General features: G+C 39.8%; 2 protein-coding genes across 2 annotated transcripts; one reads left to right on the plus strand and one right to left on the minus strand.

Moving 5' to 3' along the window:
• Positions 1-269: 269 nt before the first annotated feature.
• CBG22730 lies at positions 270-11103 on the minus strand (the record flags this gene model as incomplete). Its single annotated transcript, XM_045240348.1, has 21 exons — positions 270-466; positions 522-1165; positions 1212-1472; positions 1516-1764; positions 1812-2029; positions 2126-2452; positions 2839-3241; positions 3612-3718; positions 3765-4857; positions 4906-5075; positions 5521-5712; positions 5871-5993; positions 6164-6643; positions 6793-6932; positions 7435-7680; positions 8170-8386; positions 8430-8524; positions 8605-8722; positions 10215-10400; positions 10466-10513; positions 11041-11103. 21 exons carry the CDS (start codon positions 11101-11103, stop codon positions 270-272), a joined length of 5577 nt encoding a protein of 1858 aa, XP_045097646.1.
• Positions 11104-11687: 584 nt separating this feature from the next.
• On the plus strand, positions 11688-15888 carry Cbr-fis-2 (the record flags this gene model as incomplete). Its single annotated transcript, XM_002645436.1, has 4 exons — positions 11688-11738; positions 12843-12975; positions 15216-15401; positions 15803-15888. 4 exons carry the CDS (start codon positions 11688-11690, stop codon positions 15886-15888), a joined length of 456 nt encoding a protein of 151 aa, XP_002645482.1.
• Between the last annotated feature and the right edge of the window lie 13 nt (positions 15889-15901).

Here is a 15901-nt window from a genome sequence, read left to right on the forward strand (position 1 = left end):
ACACTTTGAATACCTCCACCAAAAGTCAAAAAAACATTTTTAAAATTATAACAAATTGTCGCTTAAAATGGAAAAAAACTATAAACCCATTAACAAATAAGGAAAACTTACAATAAACAATATAATCAATATAAACCCATCCCAGTAGTAGTAATGGTCAGATTCAAAGTTTTGATAATGACAAGAGAAAAAATTTGAGAATAACACAACACGCTGATAGCAAAATCACAACGGGAAGAAACTTTTGAAAAACGAGTCAGGTAGGTGACTCAATCATTCGACGGTTTTTGAACGTATTGCTGTATCGTCGGGTTGGCTTGTCCACTAAATGGATCAACAGCATCACCGTCATCGTCGACAGGAGCTGGCATAAAACCGAAACTAGCTGTTGGAGGAGCCGGTGCCATCATTCCTGCTGGTGGCTGTGACGAAGAACTGGCGAGTCCAGCCTTGGCATATCGCGATGCTGAATAATTATTCAATTATTATATGAAATTTAATTTTTAGATGATCTTCCTTACCTCCTCTAGCAGCTCTCAATCCACCTCCTGCAACTGGTGCGGTTGGTACAGCGGCAACTGTTGGTGGTGGTGCTGCAACAGGTTCCGATTCCACTCCAGCGCCGACATACTTGTTTTGAGCCGGATCCCAAACGATTGTTGGGTTTGTGTCCTCTGGAAGGTTCATGGGGTTTTTCCCCGTGGCCTTTTGAACCTTGGTTTGGATTGACTTAAACCACCCTTGACTCTGATTGCTGCCTTCTTGCTCCGTCTTTAAATCTGGCTCAGGTTGTTGTTGACTCTGTTGTGGGATGTGGTTTTGAGCATTTACTGGATCAGCGACACTAGACCATGACTGTTCGGGTGTCATTTCCGGCACTGGTGGAGAAGATGCCATTGTCAATGGTCCGTCACTAAATCCATCATCCGGTGGAGTGGTAAAGCCGTCGGCTGGATTGAACTGTTCCATTGTAGCTTGGAAGGAGAAGGGGGTTTCAGCTTGTGTAGAATATTGTTCCTGGTAAATAGATCCGGCTGGCGTGGATGGAACTTCCTCGTGGTGTTCTGCTGGTTGAATATGCTCCGTAGGCTTTTGCTGGATTGGAGCAGTGAATGCCGAGGGAATGAACTCTAGCTCAGGCACAGGGATAGGAGTAGGAAGTGACCTGAAGAATGGAAACATTCAAAGAGCTCATTATTCAAATGACTAACGGTTCCACTGGCTGCTCATATATTGTCTCTGGCTGGTTTCTGGAATAGTCTTGAGACGAATGTTTGCTTTCTTGCTTCACTGTTTGTGGCACGAACCCAGTCTCGATGGATGATCTCAAATCGTAAATCCATTGAGTTTCATTTGGATTGACATCTGCTCTATGAAGAAGAGAATCAGCCAAATCACACAACTCCAACAAATCTTCAGGATTGAAGGTTGTCACGTGGAACCAGATAGCACGAGCAATCTCGGTACAATACCTGAAAAACATTATAGTCTAGATTATTAGTACTTTCTTTTTACCTGTAGGCGTCAGTGACAAATCCATGACTAGCAAGCAACTTGGCGTACTTGATACGTGCCGTTTGATATTCGACCGATGTCGCCAAGAGGGATTCGCGATCAGGCTTCAGTCTCATAGCGTAGTCAAATATCTCAGTGGCGTGAAGATGGGTAAGTGCAAATCCATATTGACACTTTGGATTGGCTTCATTATCTGGTATATCCGAGTTGACCAATGAAATGTACCGACGGTATTCTTCTTCACCTTCTCTGAAATCAAGAATATTGTACCAAAGTTAAAAAGGTAATCATCGTACGGTGTTGGAACTGGGGTGAATGGATTCTCCTTGTCTCCTCCGAGCACTCCACACACAAGGAAGCAAAAGTCGGCGGCGCTGTCGTATTCACGTTTGGCGAGAGCACGTCCCAGCTGGTGAATTGTGCTGAGAGCGGTTCCACGTTGATCCAAGTTGGCAAGGATAATGGCGGCATGAGTTCTCCAACTCCAACGATGATCGTCGAGTGGTGGGTTGATCTGAAATGATTGGAATGAGCTCATTTTATACAATTAAGAACATTGACAGCATATGTATATGATTGACCACCTGCTATCTGAAACCAATTCACTCACCAAAACCGGTGGCACCTCTCCCTTTGCAACTGATACCAGGGTTGTAACTGGATTGTCCATCGACCTTGTCTGGAGGAATCGGCTTTCAATCGCTTCAATTTTGCGCTCATCATTTGGAAACAGACGACGGGTCAAAACAAGTGCATCAGCGAAGAGCCCATTACGGAGAGCACTTTCTACTGCTTCATCGATATGACCTCCGAGCAGAAACTGTGTGAATTGATTGAGCGCCGGTGTGATGTTGGATAATTGTGGAGGAGCTTGAACATTAACAGGCTGTCTGGCAACTTTGGCAAGGAGTTCAGCAATGTCGGGACCTGTGATGTTCTGAAAAAAAAAATATTTTTTCAGTGTTTGATAGTACAATTAGTATTTTATCTAAATACTGCTTGAAATACAAAAGTTGAGCTTTTGCAGATACATTACCCTAGATGTACAAAACGCATTTTCCAGTGGACTTTTGACATTATCATGAGTCTGGAGCTCGACTGACAGCCAAACGCAAGATTCCTAAGCATAGCAAAAAAGGCTGGAAATCAACGGAACAAAACTTTTTCGTATTTATTTTTGACCGGTACTGTATGTCGACAGCGAACTGTAAGCGACAAGAAAAAAAAACTTTTTTATCCTCTTCTCAAATAAGGCGCAGGTATATCTCATGTAATCTACACCTATCCACCATCTGGCTATTTCTCACTGAATCTCTCACTTACTCCTTGTTGCTTGACCATCATCTCCAACAGCTGCCATACCAACACAGACTCCACCACATCATACGCCTCCGGGTTCTCTATCGCAACAGCGGAAGCTCTGATGTTCTCAATTTGCTTGGTGATGTACAATCGGACAGTGTGTGGGGCAGATTGATTTGGCACCAGTGGTCCTTTGAACTGCTGTGCGGCATCTTTGATTTGCAACGTGGCAATATCCTTCATAGCCGAGCCAATGTCGTCAAAGATAACAGCTGAAATCGATTGATCTGGTTGAATCGAGATCATTTGTCCTCCATTGGAAATGTGCAAGAAACTGTGTGGGCATGTGAATTTGAGGGGACCATTGTTGTGGACGTCATAGTTGCTGAGAGACTCTTCGTAAACGCTGTTGATCTCACTTTGTCTGAAAAGATGAAATTTAGTGGTTTGAGATTTGTCAAACCTAAAAAAACCCCAATAAATACAAACTGGGATAGGAGAGAGCTACATGGGAAGAGTAAAAAAGTATATAGTATTAAACTGAACAACCACAAAGTACCCAATATTAAAAGACATTGAAGGTTGAGATAGCCGAAACAAAATAAATCCAGAGGTCAAGAAATAGATAACAACAAAGACCCGAGATATATTCAACCTTTTGATTATGATACTTTTCGGCAGGTCTCCAGTGGGATGGGTTGGTAGATAATTGAGTTTATCACTGAATCAATTTAAGCTGGTGATATTGGAATAGACAAATCGCTTTTTTTCTGGTCTGTTTATTCACTACTCACCCATCAATACTGGTTTCATCACTGAACATGGTCGCTTTCATAGACTCATAAGCCTGCACTTTCTGTTTTTGTCTTTCCAGGTATTGTTGTTGCATTGAATGGCAAATCTGGAATTTATACTGTTTTAAAATTATCTTATATGAAACTGGGTACCTTGTACAATGCGTCATCGTTAGAAAGGTTTGCACACATGTACTTGTAAAACTCCCGATTGAATCTGTTGTGGAAAGCATCCACGTTCTTATATGGTTGTTTGAAAACCACAGTGTAAAACATAAACGCAGCCTTTTCAATTGGATTCAGGTTATAGAACTCTGGAGGGACTCCATGCTTTTCTATAATACGACGCCAAGATTCCATGTTGACGTGAACAACTCCACAATAGTAGAGGGTTTGTCCGTCGTCTTCAGAGGACTGTTGAGGTAAGAATTGTTGTCCACGATGAGCTCTATGCTGTTGCATGTTGTATCCACGGACTTCGTCATCGCTCTCTCCGTTCTCGTCGTCCTCCTCGCTTTCAGAGATGCTAGAAGTCTCTTGTGGTTCCTGACCGTATCCCACTCCAGGATGTCCGTATCCGTACTGCTCACTTCCATTTATGGATGGTGGTCTTCGAGAGACCTGAGCTCCAGCCATTGCACTATGACGTCCATGACGATATTGTTGTTGCATGTATGCTCGCTGATCATAGTGGTTACGGGGATCCATATGGTTCACCGACGCGTATCCTGGACCATGTCGAGACGATGGACGGCCATTTGGATCCAATCGACTCACTCGGCTCCTTCTACCGCCATTCTCGTGATACATATTCTCGTTGAAGCTCTGACTATGATGCAGAGGAACAGAAGCTCTTCCGTCGTTACGTCCTCCAAGGGACTCACGACGAATAGCAGGATGTTGTCGTATTCCGGCGGCAGCCAAAAGTGGATTCGCATTCCTCGAAGACGGTCTATAGTCAGAGTGGGTAGTGTTGGATCTCATAAAGTTAAGACGATCTACAATGGCATTGTAGGTCTTCTTGTACTCGCGGTAGCTTGCCCGAGCCTCTCCTCTCACAAACTCCGGTCTTCCAGATGCCATTGTGCTGTCGCTATTGTTTCCAGAAGCGTCTTCTCTTTCAGCAAAATCGTTGACATTCTTGTAACTGTCTTGGTCGTGGCGTTGATTGTCGCTCATTTTTGAGTTTTTGGACGAGCGATTTCTGTCTGCACCGATGGTTCCTTGAGACGAAACTGATGATCTTCTGAGAAAAAAAAATTGTAGCTCACTTTTGACTTTTTAATTAGCTTACTTTTCCAGCTTGTCTTTAGGCGTGCTTGTCGCAATCGCTTCCAATGGACTGCTGCTAGAATCAATTGTAACCGAATAGTTTTGGTTGCGGTGACCAGCTTCTGGAGTCTCTTCACGATCCTCAAAAGCGGGCATTGCAGTGTGAACAATGGTTGTCGGTACTTCATGAGTCTGAAAACAAAAATGTAGAAAAATTGTTTGAAATAAATGAATGCGAACATGGCATCCGGGCTTTTGCCAAGTCTTCGCATGTCTTGTCATAGCTTCTTCCAGAATCAATTTTTTCGGACGACCTGAATCAGACGTGATAGAACTCAACGAGTACTACAAAGTTATACTATTTGACAATCTGTATTTTGTCCATGAACAAAGTTACAGACGAAACGAAATGAAAATAACAGGCCCGGCTCGGCACGTCCGCGTAAAGTCACTTTATGGTCTGTTACTTTGTTCATAGACAAGATACAGATTTTCAATTAGTATAACTTTGTAGTACTCGTCGACTTCTATCATGTCTGATTTAGTTCGTCCGAAAAAATTGGTTCTGAAAACAACTATGAGAGGGCCCGCGAAAGTCCAGCAGAGACCGGGATTATGTAGGGATGAATGTGCTCACATCCGACATTGATACTCTTGGAGTTTTCTGTTCACCGTCTTCTACCACTGGATGCTCCACAATCTCCACAGGTTCCACGGAACTTCTTTCTGAAGGTTGTGAGCCTTGTTGGGACCACGACCCCCCTAGAGATGAAGACTCTCTCGATTCTCCTGGCTTTTCTACCGATTGGGCAGTTTTTTGGCGTTTGTTCTGAAAAGAAATGTTATGTTTGAAGTTGGTTAAAAACATACAGCGACTACGGGGTTACTAGAACTACAAGCTGGATAGAGAACAGCGAAAATCATGCGAATTCGTTAATAACTATCACAGAAACTATTACGTACGATATTCAAATCAGTCAGTCTTACCTCGTCGTCAACGCGTTGAATCTCCATGTCCGCTTTCTCCCAATCGTCTTCAGAAGATGTCGGTGTGACTTTGGTCTTGGGCTCTTCAGCGGTAACAGGCGCAGTGATTACGAGATGCTCCTCCTAAAAATTTTGACCATGCAAGTAAACGATACTACTAAGGGAAGCATGCAAATAGGATGAACTAATAAACTGAAGAAAATAAGGGAATGGATGCATATGTAAATCTGAAAGCATAACACAGGGGGAACATTTTAGTTTCAAACACCATGGGGAAATATCCCGACACTCACTTTTTTCACTACAGGTGGTTTAGGAGCTGCGGGAGCAGGATTCATCTGAACAACACTCGGAGGGATCAGTACCGGAGGTATGGGGACCGGTGTCGGTTTGGCAGTTGGAGGTGGAGCCATCTGTGGAGCAGGTGCTGGTTTGTGTTGAGGCTCCGGTGTTACTTCCATCGATGGTGGCGCCGATCCAAGCTGTGGCACAGGTGGTGGTTGGAATTGGGGTGTAGACTGCACAGCTGCGGGCTGTTGAGAATACCCTTGATCCCAATTTGCACCTGGCGTTGAGTTGGCATACTGCTGGTGCTGTTGATGTACTTGCTGAAGGACTTGTTGTTGATAGTACTGCTGCTGCTGTTGAGAGTCCACTTGATGAAATGCGGGCGTCAGTACAGGTGGCGCTGGGGTGAAGTTCGGAGCGGCAGGAGAGGCATGATTTTGAACCGGTGGTAAGAGAGGTGTATGCTCGATCACAACTTGTTGAGTCTGGAATAAAAATTTTTGAACTCTGAGCCGTCATTGGTTTCAGAGTGGCACTGAAAGTCCATTCAGATACGCTCGGACAACGGGAAACGTCTCGAAAACAGAGAACTGTTTGGGTGTGTCCGGGCATTTCTAATTGAGTCATTGGTTACCTTTTTCTTTGGCAATTGTGGTTGATGTTGTATTTGTTGTGTTTGTTGAGGTTGTGGTATTGGAGCTGGATGTTGAGGTACTGAAAAATGAATAGTGAGGGTTGTGTCATAACTGAAATGATGTTTTTGCCATCCAATAACTAGGGCGGGAAACATTCATCTCAAAAGCCAACTCAGAAGATGTGAAAACTAAGGTAAGCAGAGAACCTTGTACCCGACAAGCTGCCGGCTAAGCTTTGGGAGCGTTTTCAGCTACACAGTCGGCTAGCCTGAGGTGACCATTTGCTAACTTTATAGAATTCTTTTCAATTTATCAAGCCTCAAATTACAAATTCGTCCGCAATTATGTCTCAAAATTTGCTTTAAGAAATCCGATTTTTTGCATTCTACGTCCAGGTTTCTGATAAGTAAGCTGAACTAGAGTTATCTGCTTTCTCTAGACCTTTCTCCTCAGTGATCACACAACAAAATGTGTTCATTTGGTGAGCGACGTTGACAGTGAAAATGGACATGTGTCAACATTATGTTCTTGTCCTCAACTGCACTTTTGTTTTATCAAATTATCGTCAGAAAGCTCTTTGTGATTTAATTTGCTGATTTAGATTATCGATTCTCTGATTTTTCCATATTTCAGCGACTCACCGTTAGTATTATGATTAGTAGGTTGTTGTTGTTGGTGAGGTGTCTGTTGATAGTAGTAGTTAGTCTGCGGCTGCTGATGTTGTTGCTGTGGCTGTTGCGCCTGCGAATTCCATTGATGCTGAGGCGCAGGTGCTCCGCCGAGGTTAATAAAGTCCCAATGGCTCTGTTGTGACTGTTGGTTTGCTGCTTGGCCAGTGTCCTGCTGTTGTTGCAGGCCTTGCTGCCAATAGAAACTCATCGAACCCACTGAAAATACCATTTTTTTTAGTTTTTGACAGAAAAATATGCAATAAAGGCGGAAATCCAGACGTGCCAGTTTTTGAATGCGATTTTCAAATAAAAAATCACAAAAAATCATAGAAATTGTATATCAAATTGATAAAATAAAGTATAAACTTTACGATCTACACCAATATGCACAGAAAAAGAAGGAAAAGGGTGCAAATGTGTGCGGAAATCGATCGTTCCCGTATTGAGGGCAACGGGCAGTGACCCCCGGGATGTGTACAACGTGTAGTGTCTCTGCACCCTCCACGCGGGAGGGTCTCTCTCTCACCGCGGGTCTCGCCGCGATCACCCGAATAATTGCGTGCGCCTTTAAATAGTGCGTGCTGTGTGTGTCGATTTACGCCGGAGATGACCGTTTGTTTTGTTTGTTTTTTTCAAGATTTACTCATTTTTGCTTGTTTTTTATAATTCTTTCTGCATATTATCGATAAGAAAACAATTATTAACCATTTATTAGTCCATTCTCTCTACAATATCCAACTAGTTGATTGATTTGAGAACACGTAACACTCGGATAATACAAACGAATCAGGAAACAATTATTTTTCGCAAAGCTTTCGATATCGGAAATGCCAAATCCTTTGCTAACATGCACTGTCTCTTGGCATATCTTGTCCAGCTCCGCTGGAGTGTAAGAAGTGCCAGTGTCAGCGTCAAAAATCGGCTGAAAATATGATTATGCCATAGAGTTGCTAATAATTGTTTACCGCTAAATTTATCACATTTGTTGTGGTTTCTATGCCATCTTCATCTATTCTGTTCTCTTCAATTAGTATCGGTCGAGGTGTGGTAGTTATCAACCCTGCAAAACAAAGCATGACGTATTTCGCAATATGAGGAAATCAGAAAATGCTAGAAAGCACTAGAATATTGAGCACTTACTCGTCTTGAATACGCGTCGGAGATGCATTTTCTTTGGTTTTCGCTTTGGTTTCCTCTTCGTTTTTCTCTTTTTTGGCTTTGGCACTATAGGTTTCACATCAGCTGGGATTATTGTAGCCTGAAAAGAATTTAGTGAAAAAAACTACCGTTAAACCTGTAATAGAAGAGCCCTCTAACTTTTAGCTTTGAACTATTAGGGTGTTCCATAAATAATGTCGTTTTTTGGTACCACTCTTTAAACGAAGATAACTTTAGTGAAACTCATGTTCATCAAACAAAATAAATACCATTCGAATCAGTACTTTTTTGCCTACAACATACTAATTTGAAAATTTTATCATGATAGAAATCAGAAGCTCAGGAAATGACGAAACATTGGAAAGTCTTTTCGCATAGTTGTTTTTGGTGAACTCGTTCTCTTTGGGGAGGCATTCAAGATGCTTGAAAAAATGGCGAGCAATAAAGGAGATGTCGGCAAGTACGTTGATTAACTGATAATTTTGTAACCGAAAGTATTCCATTTTTTGAGCCGCCATGATTGCAACATGTGACATGGAGTTGCTGACGAGTAAGGTTGTGCCAATTTAATGCTGGCAATTTGAATAACACATTTTATATATTTCTTGCGAATTGTGAACCGCAGTGTTAGTTTTTCATATTTTCAGGACGTCACAATGAATACAACCGAAAGCCAGACACCAAACGGTCACCATAACCTCTTTTTGGTAAATTTCTGGCTTTGTAAGATGTTGCGCCTTCTGACTTTCGACGAAATATGGCGCTGATCGCATTTTGTTGTAGTATAAAGTCCATTTTTCCTTATACGCCACAATTCGATCCAAAAAATAATCATTTTTCTATCGTATGAGATGATCTCACAAACTAGAGTAACGTTGCAGTTTCTTGCGATCGTTCACTTCATGAGAAAGCAGTTTATCTAGTTTTCTAGTCTTCTCTTTTTCTTATTCATGTCTCAATATTGTTCCGGTAGAGACTCGAAGCACTGCCAAAAGTTCCCTGACGATCGATCTCGGATACCCCTTCCACCATACTTCAGTATTCCTTACACCACCCTTTTCTTTTCGAGGGATGCATCTCCACATGTGAATTTGGTGAACCATCGTTGTACTGTTTTTCTGTTAGCACTTCTTTCTGCGGAAGCATGGTTAATTTTTCCGGTTGTCTCGGTTGCATTTCGACCAAACATGGATTCGTATAAAAAAGAAGCGAAAAGGTATGCCTTTTCCATAATATCCCCTCGAATAACTGAGAACATTATAACACATGTTAGGTAGGGATTTTTGACGACTTGATTAGGTGTGTCAGAAACAGAAAAAATTTTGACATTAGAACGAGCCATGCCAGAGAAAACTGCCCTCGAAAAAAAACGACATTATTTATGGAAAACCCTAATAATTTATCTCGGTTCCTGTAAAAAATAGAAAATTGTCAACTGATAAATTGTTCATCATTATAATAAAAGTGTTTTGTCAGTTGACACATTTTTATGTCTTTCACTGGAACCGTGAAGTACTAGTTCAAATTTGACATCGTTGGGTCCCTTCTTATACAGGTTTTACAGTAATCCTTGTTTTTCATAGCATCCTTACCGTATTCTCTATATTCATTGTTCGGAACGCACTTGCAGATCCTTCTAGTTCTGACGGCATATTTAGAAAATCCAGCGTTTTGAAAGCAGGAATATCTTCTTCTTTTAAAATCTCTTCTTTTGGAATTGGCGTTGGTCGCAGTGACTCTGGTTCATAGATATACTTTTGATTGAAATCAGAGTCTACCTGAAACTTTGAAAGTTTGTAGGTTTAAAAAAAAAATTTCTGAAAAATTTAAGAAAGAATCTTACATATTGATATTGATATGGTCGAAGTCCAATTGAAATTTTTGATAACGCCTGGAAATTAGTTTTTTTGTATTCACGTAGGTGAATACAATTGATGTTCGTATAATAATTGATGTTCGAAATGGCCTAATCGGAATTTTTCCGAATGTCGCAAATTCCGATTTCAACATTTTGAAACTTCGGAATTTCGGAAAGTTCTGATTTTTAAAGTTTCGGAAATTCGGAATTTTGAATATTCCGATTTTCAATGTTTCGGAGTTTCGAAATTTCCGATTTTTCGAATTTCGAAATCCCGTAAGTTTGGAATATTCTGATTTCAATAATTTCGGAACTCTGGAATTCTTTTTTGAAACTCTGAATCCAAAATCGGTGGAAAATTGATGAAAATTTCGAAAACGCACAAAATAGTGAAAGTAATTCCGCTCGTGAGCCGCGAGCAAAATTTTCGCGTGCGCCTTTGACTTACGGTAGTTCAAAAATCCCTAATTCCGAGGAAAATTTTTTTTTTTTGGAAATATTCCGATCGGAATTTTCAGGATTCCAAATTCCGCTTCAAACATCCTTGTAAGATAGCTCACCTGTGAAAATTGGGAGTATATAAGGAATGAGAAAACCGTCGCTTGCGATATTCTTGAAGTCATATCTCCATACTGATAATAGCAGTTTTTTGAGTTGTGCAATTTTTCTTGTTTGCAAACTGAGTAAAAATATTAGCAATCGGATTTTTTGAGGATGAAAAGCGAAATGTCTTTGAAAAGGAAATGAGTGAAATCAAAAGCAAAGATAGGAGGAAGAAAAAAGAAGGGAACGATGCGCCGAGACACAAAAGTAATGGGAGAGATGCGAACAGATAGTCTTAAGGATATATCCGACATAGCAATCTATGGCGCGAATGAGACAAAATGGGCCTTATCTCATCTGCAGGTCAACTTATTAGTGACGCGAAACAAAAGCGCGACGCGACGGGGATACATATACTTGATGATTCGATTATGGCTTTCTCCTCCCGAGAGACAAAGTTGTAACTTTATCCCCTTCTTTTCATCTTATTCCTTCTTCTCTAAACACTTATCCGATTGTTTTCCTTATGGCTATTTCCCCCGCGATTGGAATCTAATCTGTTCCTCTCTTTTTTTTTCTTTTTTCTTCTTCATTTGCTTTCTCTCCATTTACATAATAACACAGGCACTTGATATGCGTATTTTTGTAGGAACAACACAAAAGAATGGATTACGGAAGTATCCTCGAGGAACGGACAAGTCCAGCAGTCTTGGCGGTAAGGATAGGGAATAGAAAAAGCTGTGATAGATTAGAAGGCTAACAAAAAATCAGGAAGTGATCGAAAATCAAAGTGGATATATCCATTCAAGGCAGATAAAGCTTACAGTGCCAGTTGATCATTTTCAAGAGTCCGGAGCTCGGCTGTCAAGTTTTCAATCAATTTGAAAAATTTTGAGGGTGTGAAACAAATAAATTAATGCATGCGCCTCTAATATCGTAACTCACAAATTACCGTACAAACTCATTAGATAGCCACCCCTAATTGTATTAGATAGCCACCCCTAATTGAATGCCAGCCTTTAATATAGTGCCATCCTTGAGCACCTCCGAAAAATAAAGTACCAGCCCCTAATATAATGCCACTGCTGATTTGAAGTCACTTTGGGAAAAGTTAAAGAATAACACAAAAAATCAGTTTCCGGTAGAAAATCGAAAAATCACGAGAACCTCGAAAGTAATTTTATGAACGAGTTGAAAATATACTTCTTTGGTTATTAGTTTCAATATAAATGGGCTCCGAACAATAAATTGCCAGCCTCTAATTGAATGCCACACCTAATCCAATGCCACGCTAGACCACCCCTGAACAATAGAGTTAGCGTTTTTACGGTAAATCAATTCGGGCCTATATTTGGCTGTATTTCCACAACAATTGCAGAAATAAGGCAAAAACTAAATTAATTTCAAGGTACGGTATCAAAGGCGCATGCATTAATTAGAAAAAAACCAGATAATTTTCGCTGCTCCACCGATTATATGTTTAAAACTATTTTCGGCCGCAGCCCTCTTAGAAATTAGTTCAGTGTAATGTTGAAAAAATATGAATTTTCGGCTCTAGTTGGTTGTTTTGGATTTTAAAGAAATTTTTGGATTTTAGAAAATTTTTGGATTTTAAAAAATTTTTTAGATTTAAAAAAAATTTTTGGAGTTAAAAAAATTTTGGATTTTAAAGAAATTTGTGGTTAAAAAAAAGTTTGGACTTTAGAGAACTTGAAAAACCCTAAAATCCAAAAATTTTTTAAAATCAATTCTGCAAAACTTTAAAGCACGACACAATTCATAGAGAAAAATAAACTCGATTCAAATTCAATAATTTCAGAACGCTCGTGAGCAATATCTTCGTCAGTGCGCCCGTGGAGAACCAAGTGCCGGATCGACGTTTTCCTACGCACACGCAATGATCGGATCTAAGAACAAACTGGACGTGAAAGATGGAATTTTGTGTCTCGAGAGTGAGTAGTACAACCCACACACCAATCAGACTCATCTCCTTCACCTGTTGAGGCGGAAAATCCGCTCGATGCCCTTAAACTAGCCGGCTTCTTTCCTTTTGTATGGGTTGATGGAAATTAAGAATTAGAAGAAGAAGAAGAAGAAGCAGCGGTTTAGGGAAAAAGCGCAAAAAAATGTATGAAGGAAAGAAATGAATTAGAATGCTAATTTCTTTTCTTATTCTCATGAAAAGCGTAACGTAGAACTGGTGTGGTCGGGGTGGATTTTCGAGAAGCGAGACGAAGGTGTTTTGTCGTCGTCTCTACCTGTTTTGGATGAATGAAAAGTGCAATGAGGGGACAATAAGAAATAAAACACATCAACAAAATGTCTCTTGTGGTGGTGATATATTTGACCCATTTTGAAAGCAAAGCGACAGATGATGTCTAGGAAGGGATACTTTTTTATGGGATTTGAGACGATTTGAGACATAAAAACGCCTTCGTACGTTGGCGACCGTCAGACGTTGGCCCGTCAAAGATTGATTGTTATTTGTTTGCTTGAGAATAAATTTGATTTGGGTTTTAAATAAGGTATAGTTTTTTAGCTTCCAACTCTTTTGAATTTGGTGTCATTTTCGAATTCCTCAGTACAGAGATAACTAAGCTTTTCAGTCTAAGCCTATAATTTCAAACATCAGACAAAGTACTCTGAAAAATTCAGTTAATGAAGTACTGAAATTCAAATCAATAAAAATCTATTTTTTTTCACTAAATTTTTTATCGAATTTTCTGCTTTTTCGTTTAAAGGCTTAGGCTGAAACGTGATGTTTTCCTTCCACTGGAACACTGGCATTTGACATCAACTTTAAAACATTTGGCTGTATATGCCATATTTCCAACGGCACAGTTTCCAAGGGTACATCGGGAAAGAGTACATCTACTTCTTAGAGTACATTGATTCCTAGCATACATGGGATTTTGTGGTACATGCGGGAGGGCAGAAAAAATTTCCTACTGACTATTTAGCTTTTGCTCTACATCATAATCATAGGCTCAAGCTAAAACGACCTACACCCAAGATCCCATTTACCCTCTGAACCTATATACCCTAAGAACTTAGAGTACCCTCAACGTACCCTTTTTTAATGTACCCTTTGATCCTGGGTTCCCGACAAGATGACGGCAATAAATATTAACCTTCGGGACCCTTTCAAGCTTGTCTCTAGTCTTGAAATTTTTGCACTCTTTAAAATCCATTTTGCATCTTCAAAATCCAAAATTTCGAAAACTCTGAAAATGTCTGAAAACAACGACAAACCAGTTGTTCAAAAGCTAATTACAGCGAAGTACAGCCAGGAGGAACATTGGCCACAATTTATGATGAAAATTTCATCGCACGAAATTTTTGGATTTAAATGTTTTTCAAGATCTTGAAAATCCTAAATTTTTTTAAAAATCCAAAATTTTCTTTAAAATCCAAAACTTTTTTCAAAATCCAAAAATAATTTTAAAATCCAAAATTTTTATTAAAATCCAAAATTTTCTTTAAAATCCAAAATAACCAACTATAGCCGAATTGGCTAACAGTTTTTGAAATGAAGTGTTGGCATCCCATTATATTAGAATCAGGTTTCTCGTGTTCTCGTTATGGCTATCAATACAATTGATAAGAAATGAAAACAATAACTAATTCTTGTAATCAAGTTTTTGTATTGCTCTACAATACTGATCAATAAGATATACAAAAACAGATTTTTCGGTTGATTTTCATCATTTTCAGGAGTCTGTAGCTCGAATGTCAAATTTCCGATGACTTCAAAGTTTTTGGAGGGTTTTGGCGGGTGCACAACAAACCTAGATTGAACAGTTTGCATTCATAGTTTTTTTTTATTTTTCTAGCTTTTCAGCTTTTCGCCAATTCCTGGAAAACACTCAATTTTAGCCTGGTTCTGTACTGAAAACGAAAAACACCGGTGTCCTTAAATTGGCAAATAGCTCAAAAATTAAAAATTTGAAAAAGTTTTCTGAATGTCAAGTTTTTATTCTAAGTCAGTTTTACATCCTCCAAAATTTTCAAAGTGATCGGAAATTTGACAGGTGAGCTCCAGACTCCTGAAAATGGTCAAAATCAACTGGAAAACCGTTTTGATATCTGATTGACCGGTACAGTAACTGAGTTCTATTATTAGCTGGCTTTTGTGTTGCGCTACAATATATCAACGATTTCCTTCTAACCCTGAACGGTATTTTGATTTCAGAACTTCTCCGCGACGACAACGACGTTTCGAGCAAACGCAACTACGTTTACTATTTGGGAGTAGCGCACGCTCGTATGAAGCAGTATGACACCGCTTTGGGATACATTGATATTCTTCTGGAAATCGAGGAAGGAAACGATCAAGCCAAACGGTTGAAAGAGACTATCAAATCGGCAATGACTCATGGTAGGTGGTTGAAAACTTTAAAAATGGGTTTTTGGGGTCAGAATTTCGAAAATTATGAAAATTCCGATCAGTTCCGAGTTAAATTCAGACCGTAATATTTTGATTTTTTCAAATGAAATCAGAGTTTTGTAAACTACGGTATTTCAAAGGCGGAAAGTTGTTTTGTGGGTCTCGAGCGGAATTAATGTAAATTCTTAAAATTGTTTGGGTTTTAAAAATCTGTAATTCATAACTAGTTCTTCGCAATTTATGATGGGAAAGGGAGATTCTGAAATTTCGACATTTCGAAAAATTTAAAACTGGAATATTTCGAAAAGGTCATTGACTCAAATGACCTCGATTACTGGGGCTCTCGTAAGAATCCTCAAATCTTCTAAACTGATAAAAAATAACAATTTCAGATGGTCTCATCGGAGCGGCGATATTCGGAGGTGGAGCACTCGCATTGGCCGGACTTGTCGCCATCTTCACCATGAGCCGTAAATAAATCCGCAATTTCA

Source organism: Caenorhabditis briggsae (assembly GCF_000004555.2).
Source record: "Caenorhabditis briggsae complete genome, chrX, whole genome shotgun sequence".
In the NCBI taxonomy this organism is placed as follows: Eukaryota; Metazoa; Nematoda; class Chromadorea; order Rhabditida; family Rhabditidae; genus Caenorhabditis; species Caenorhabditis briggsae.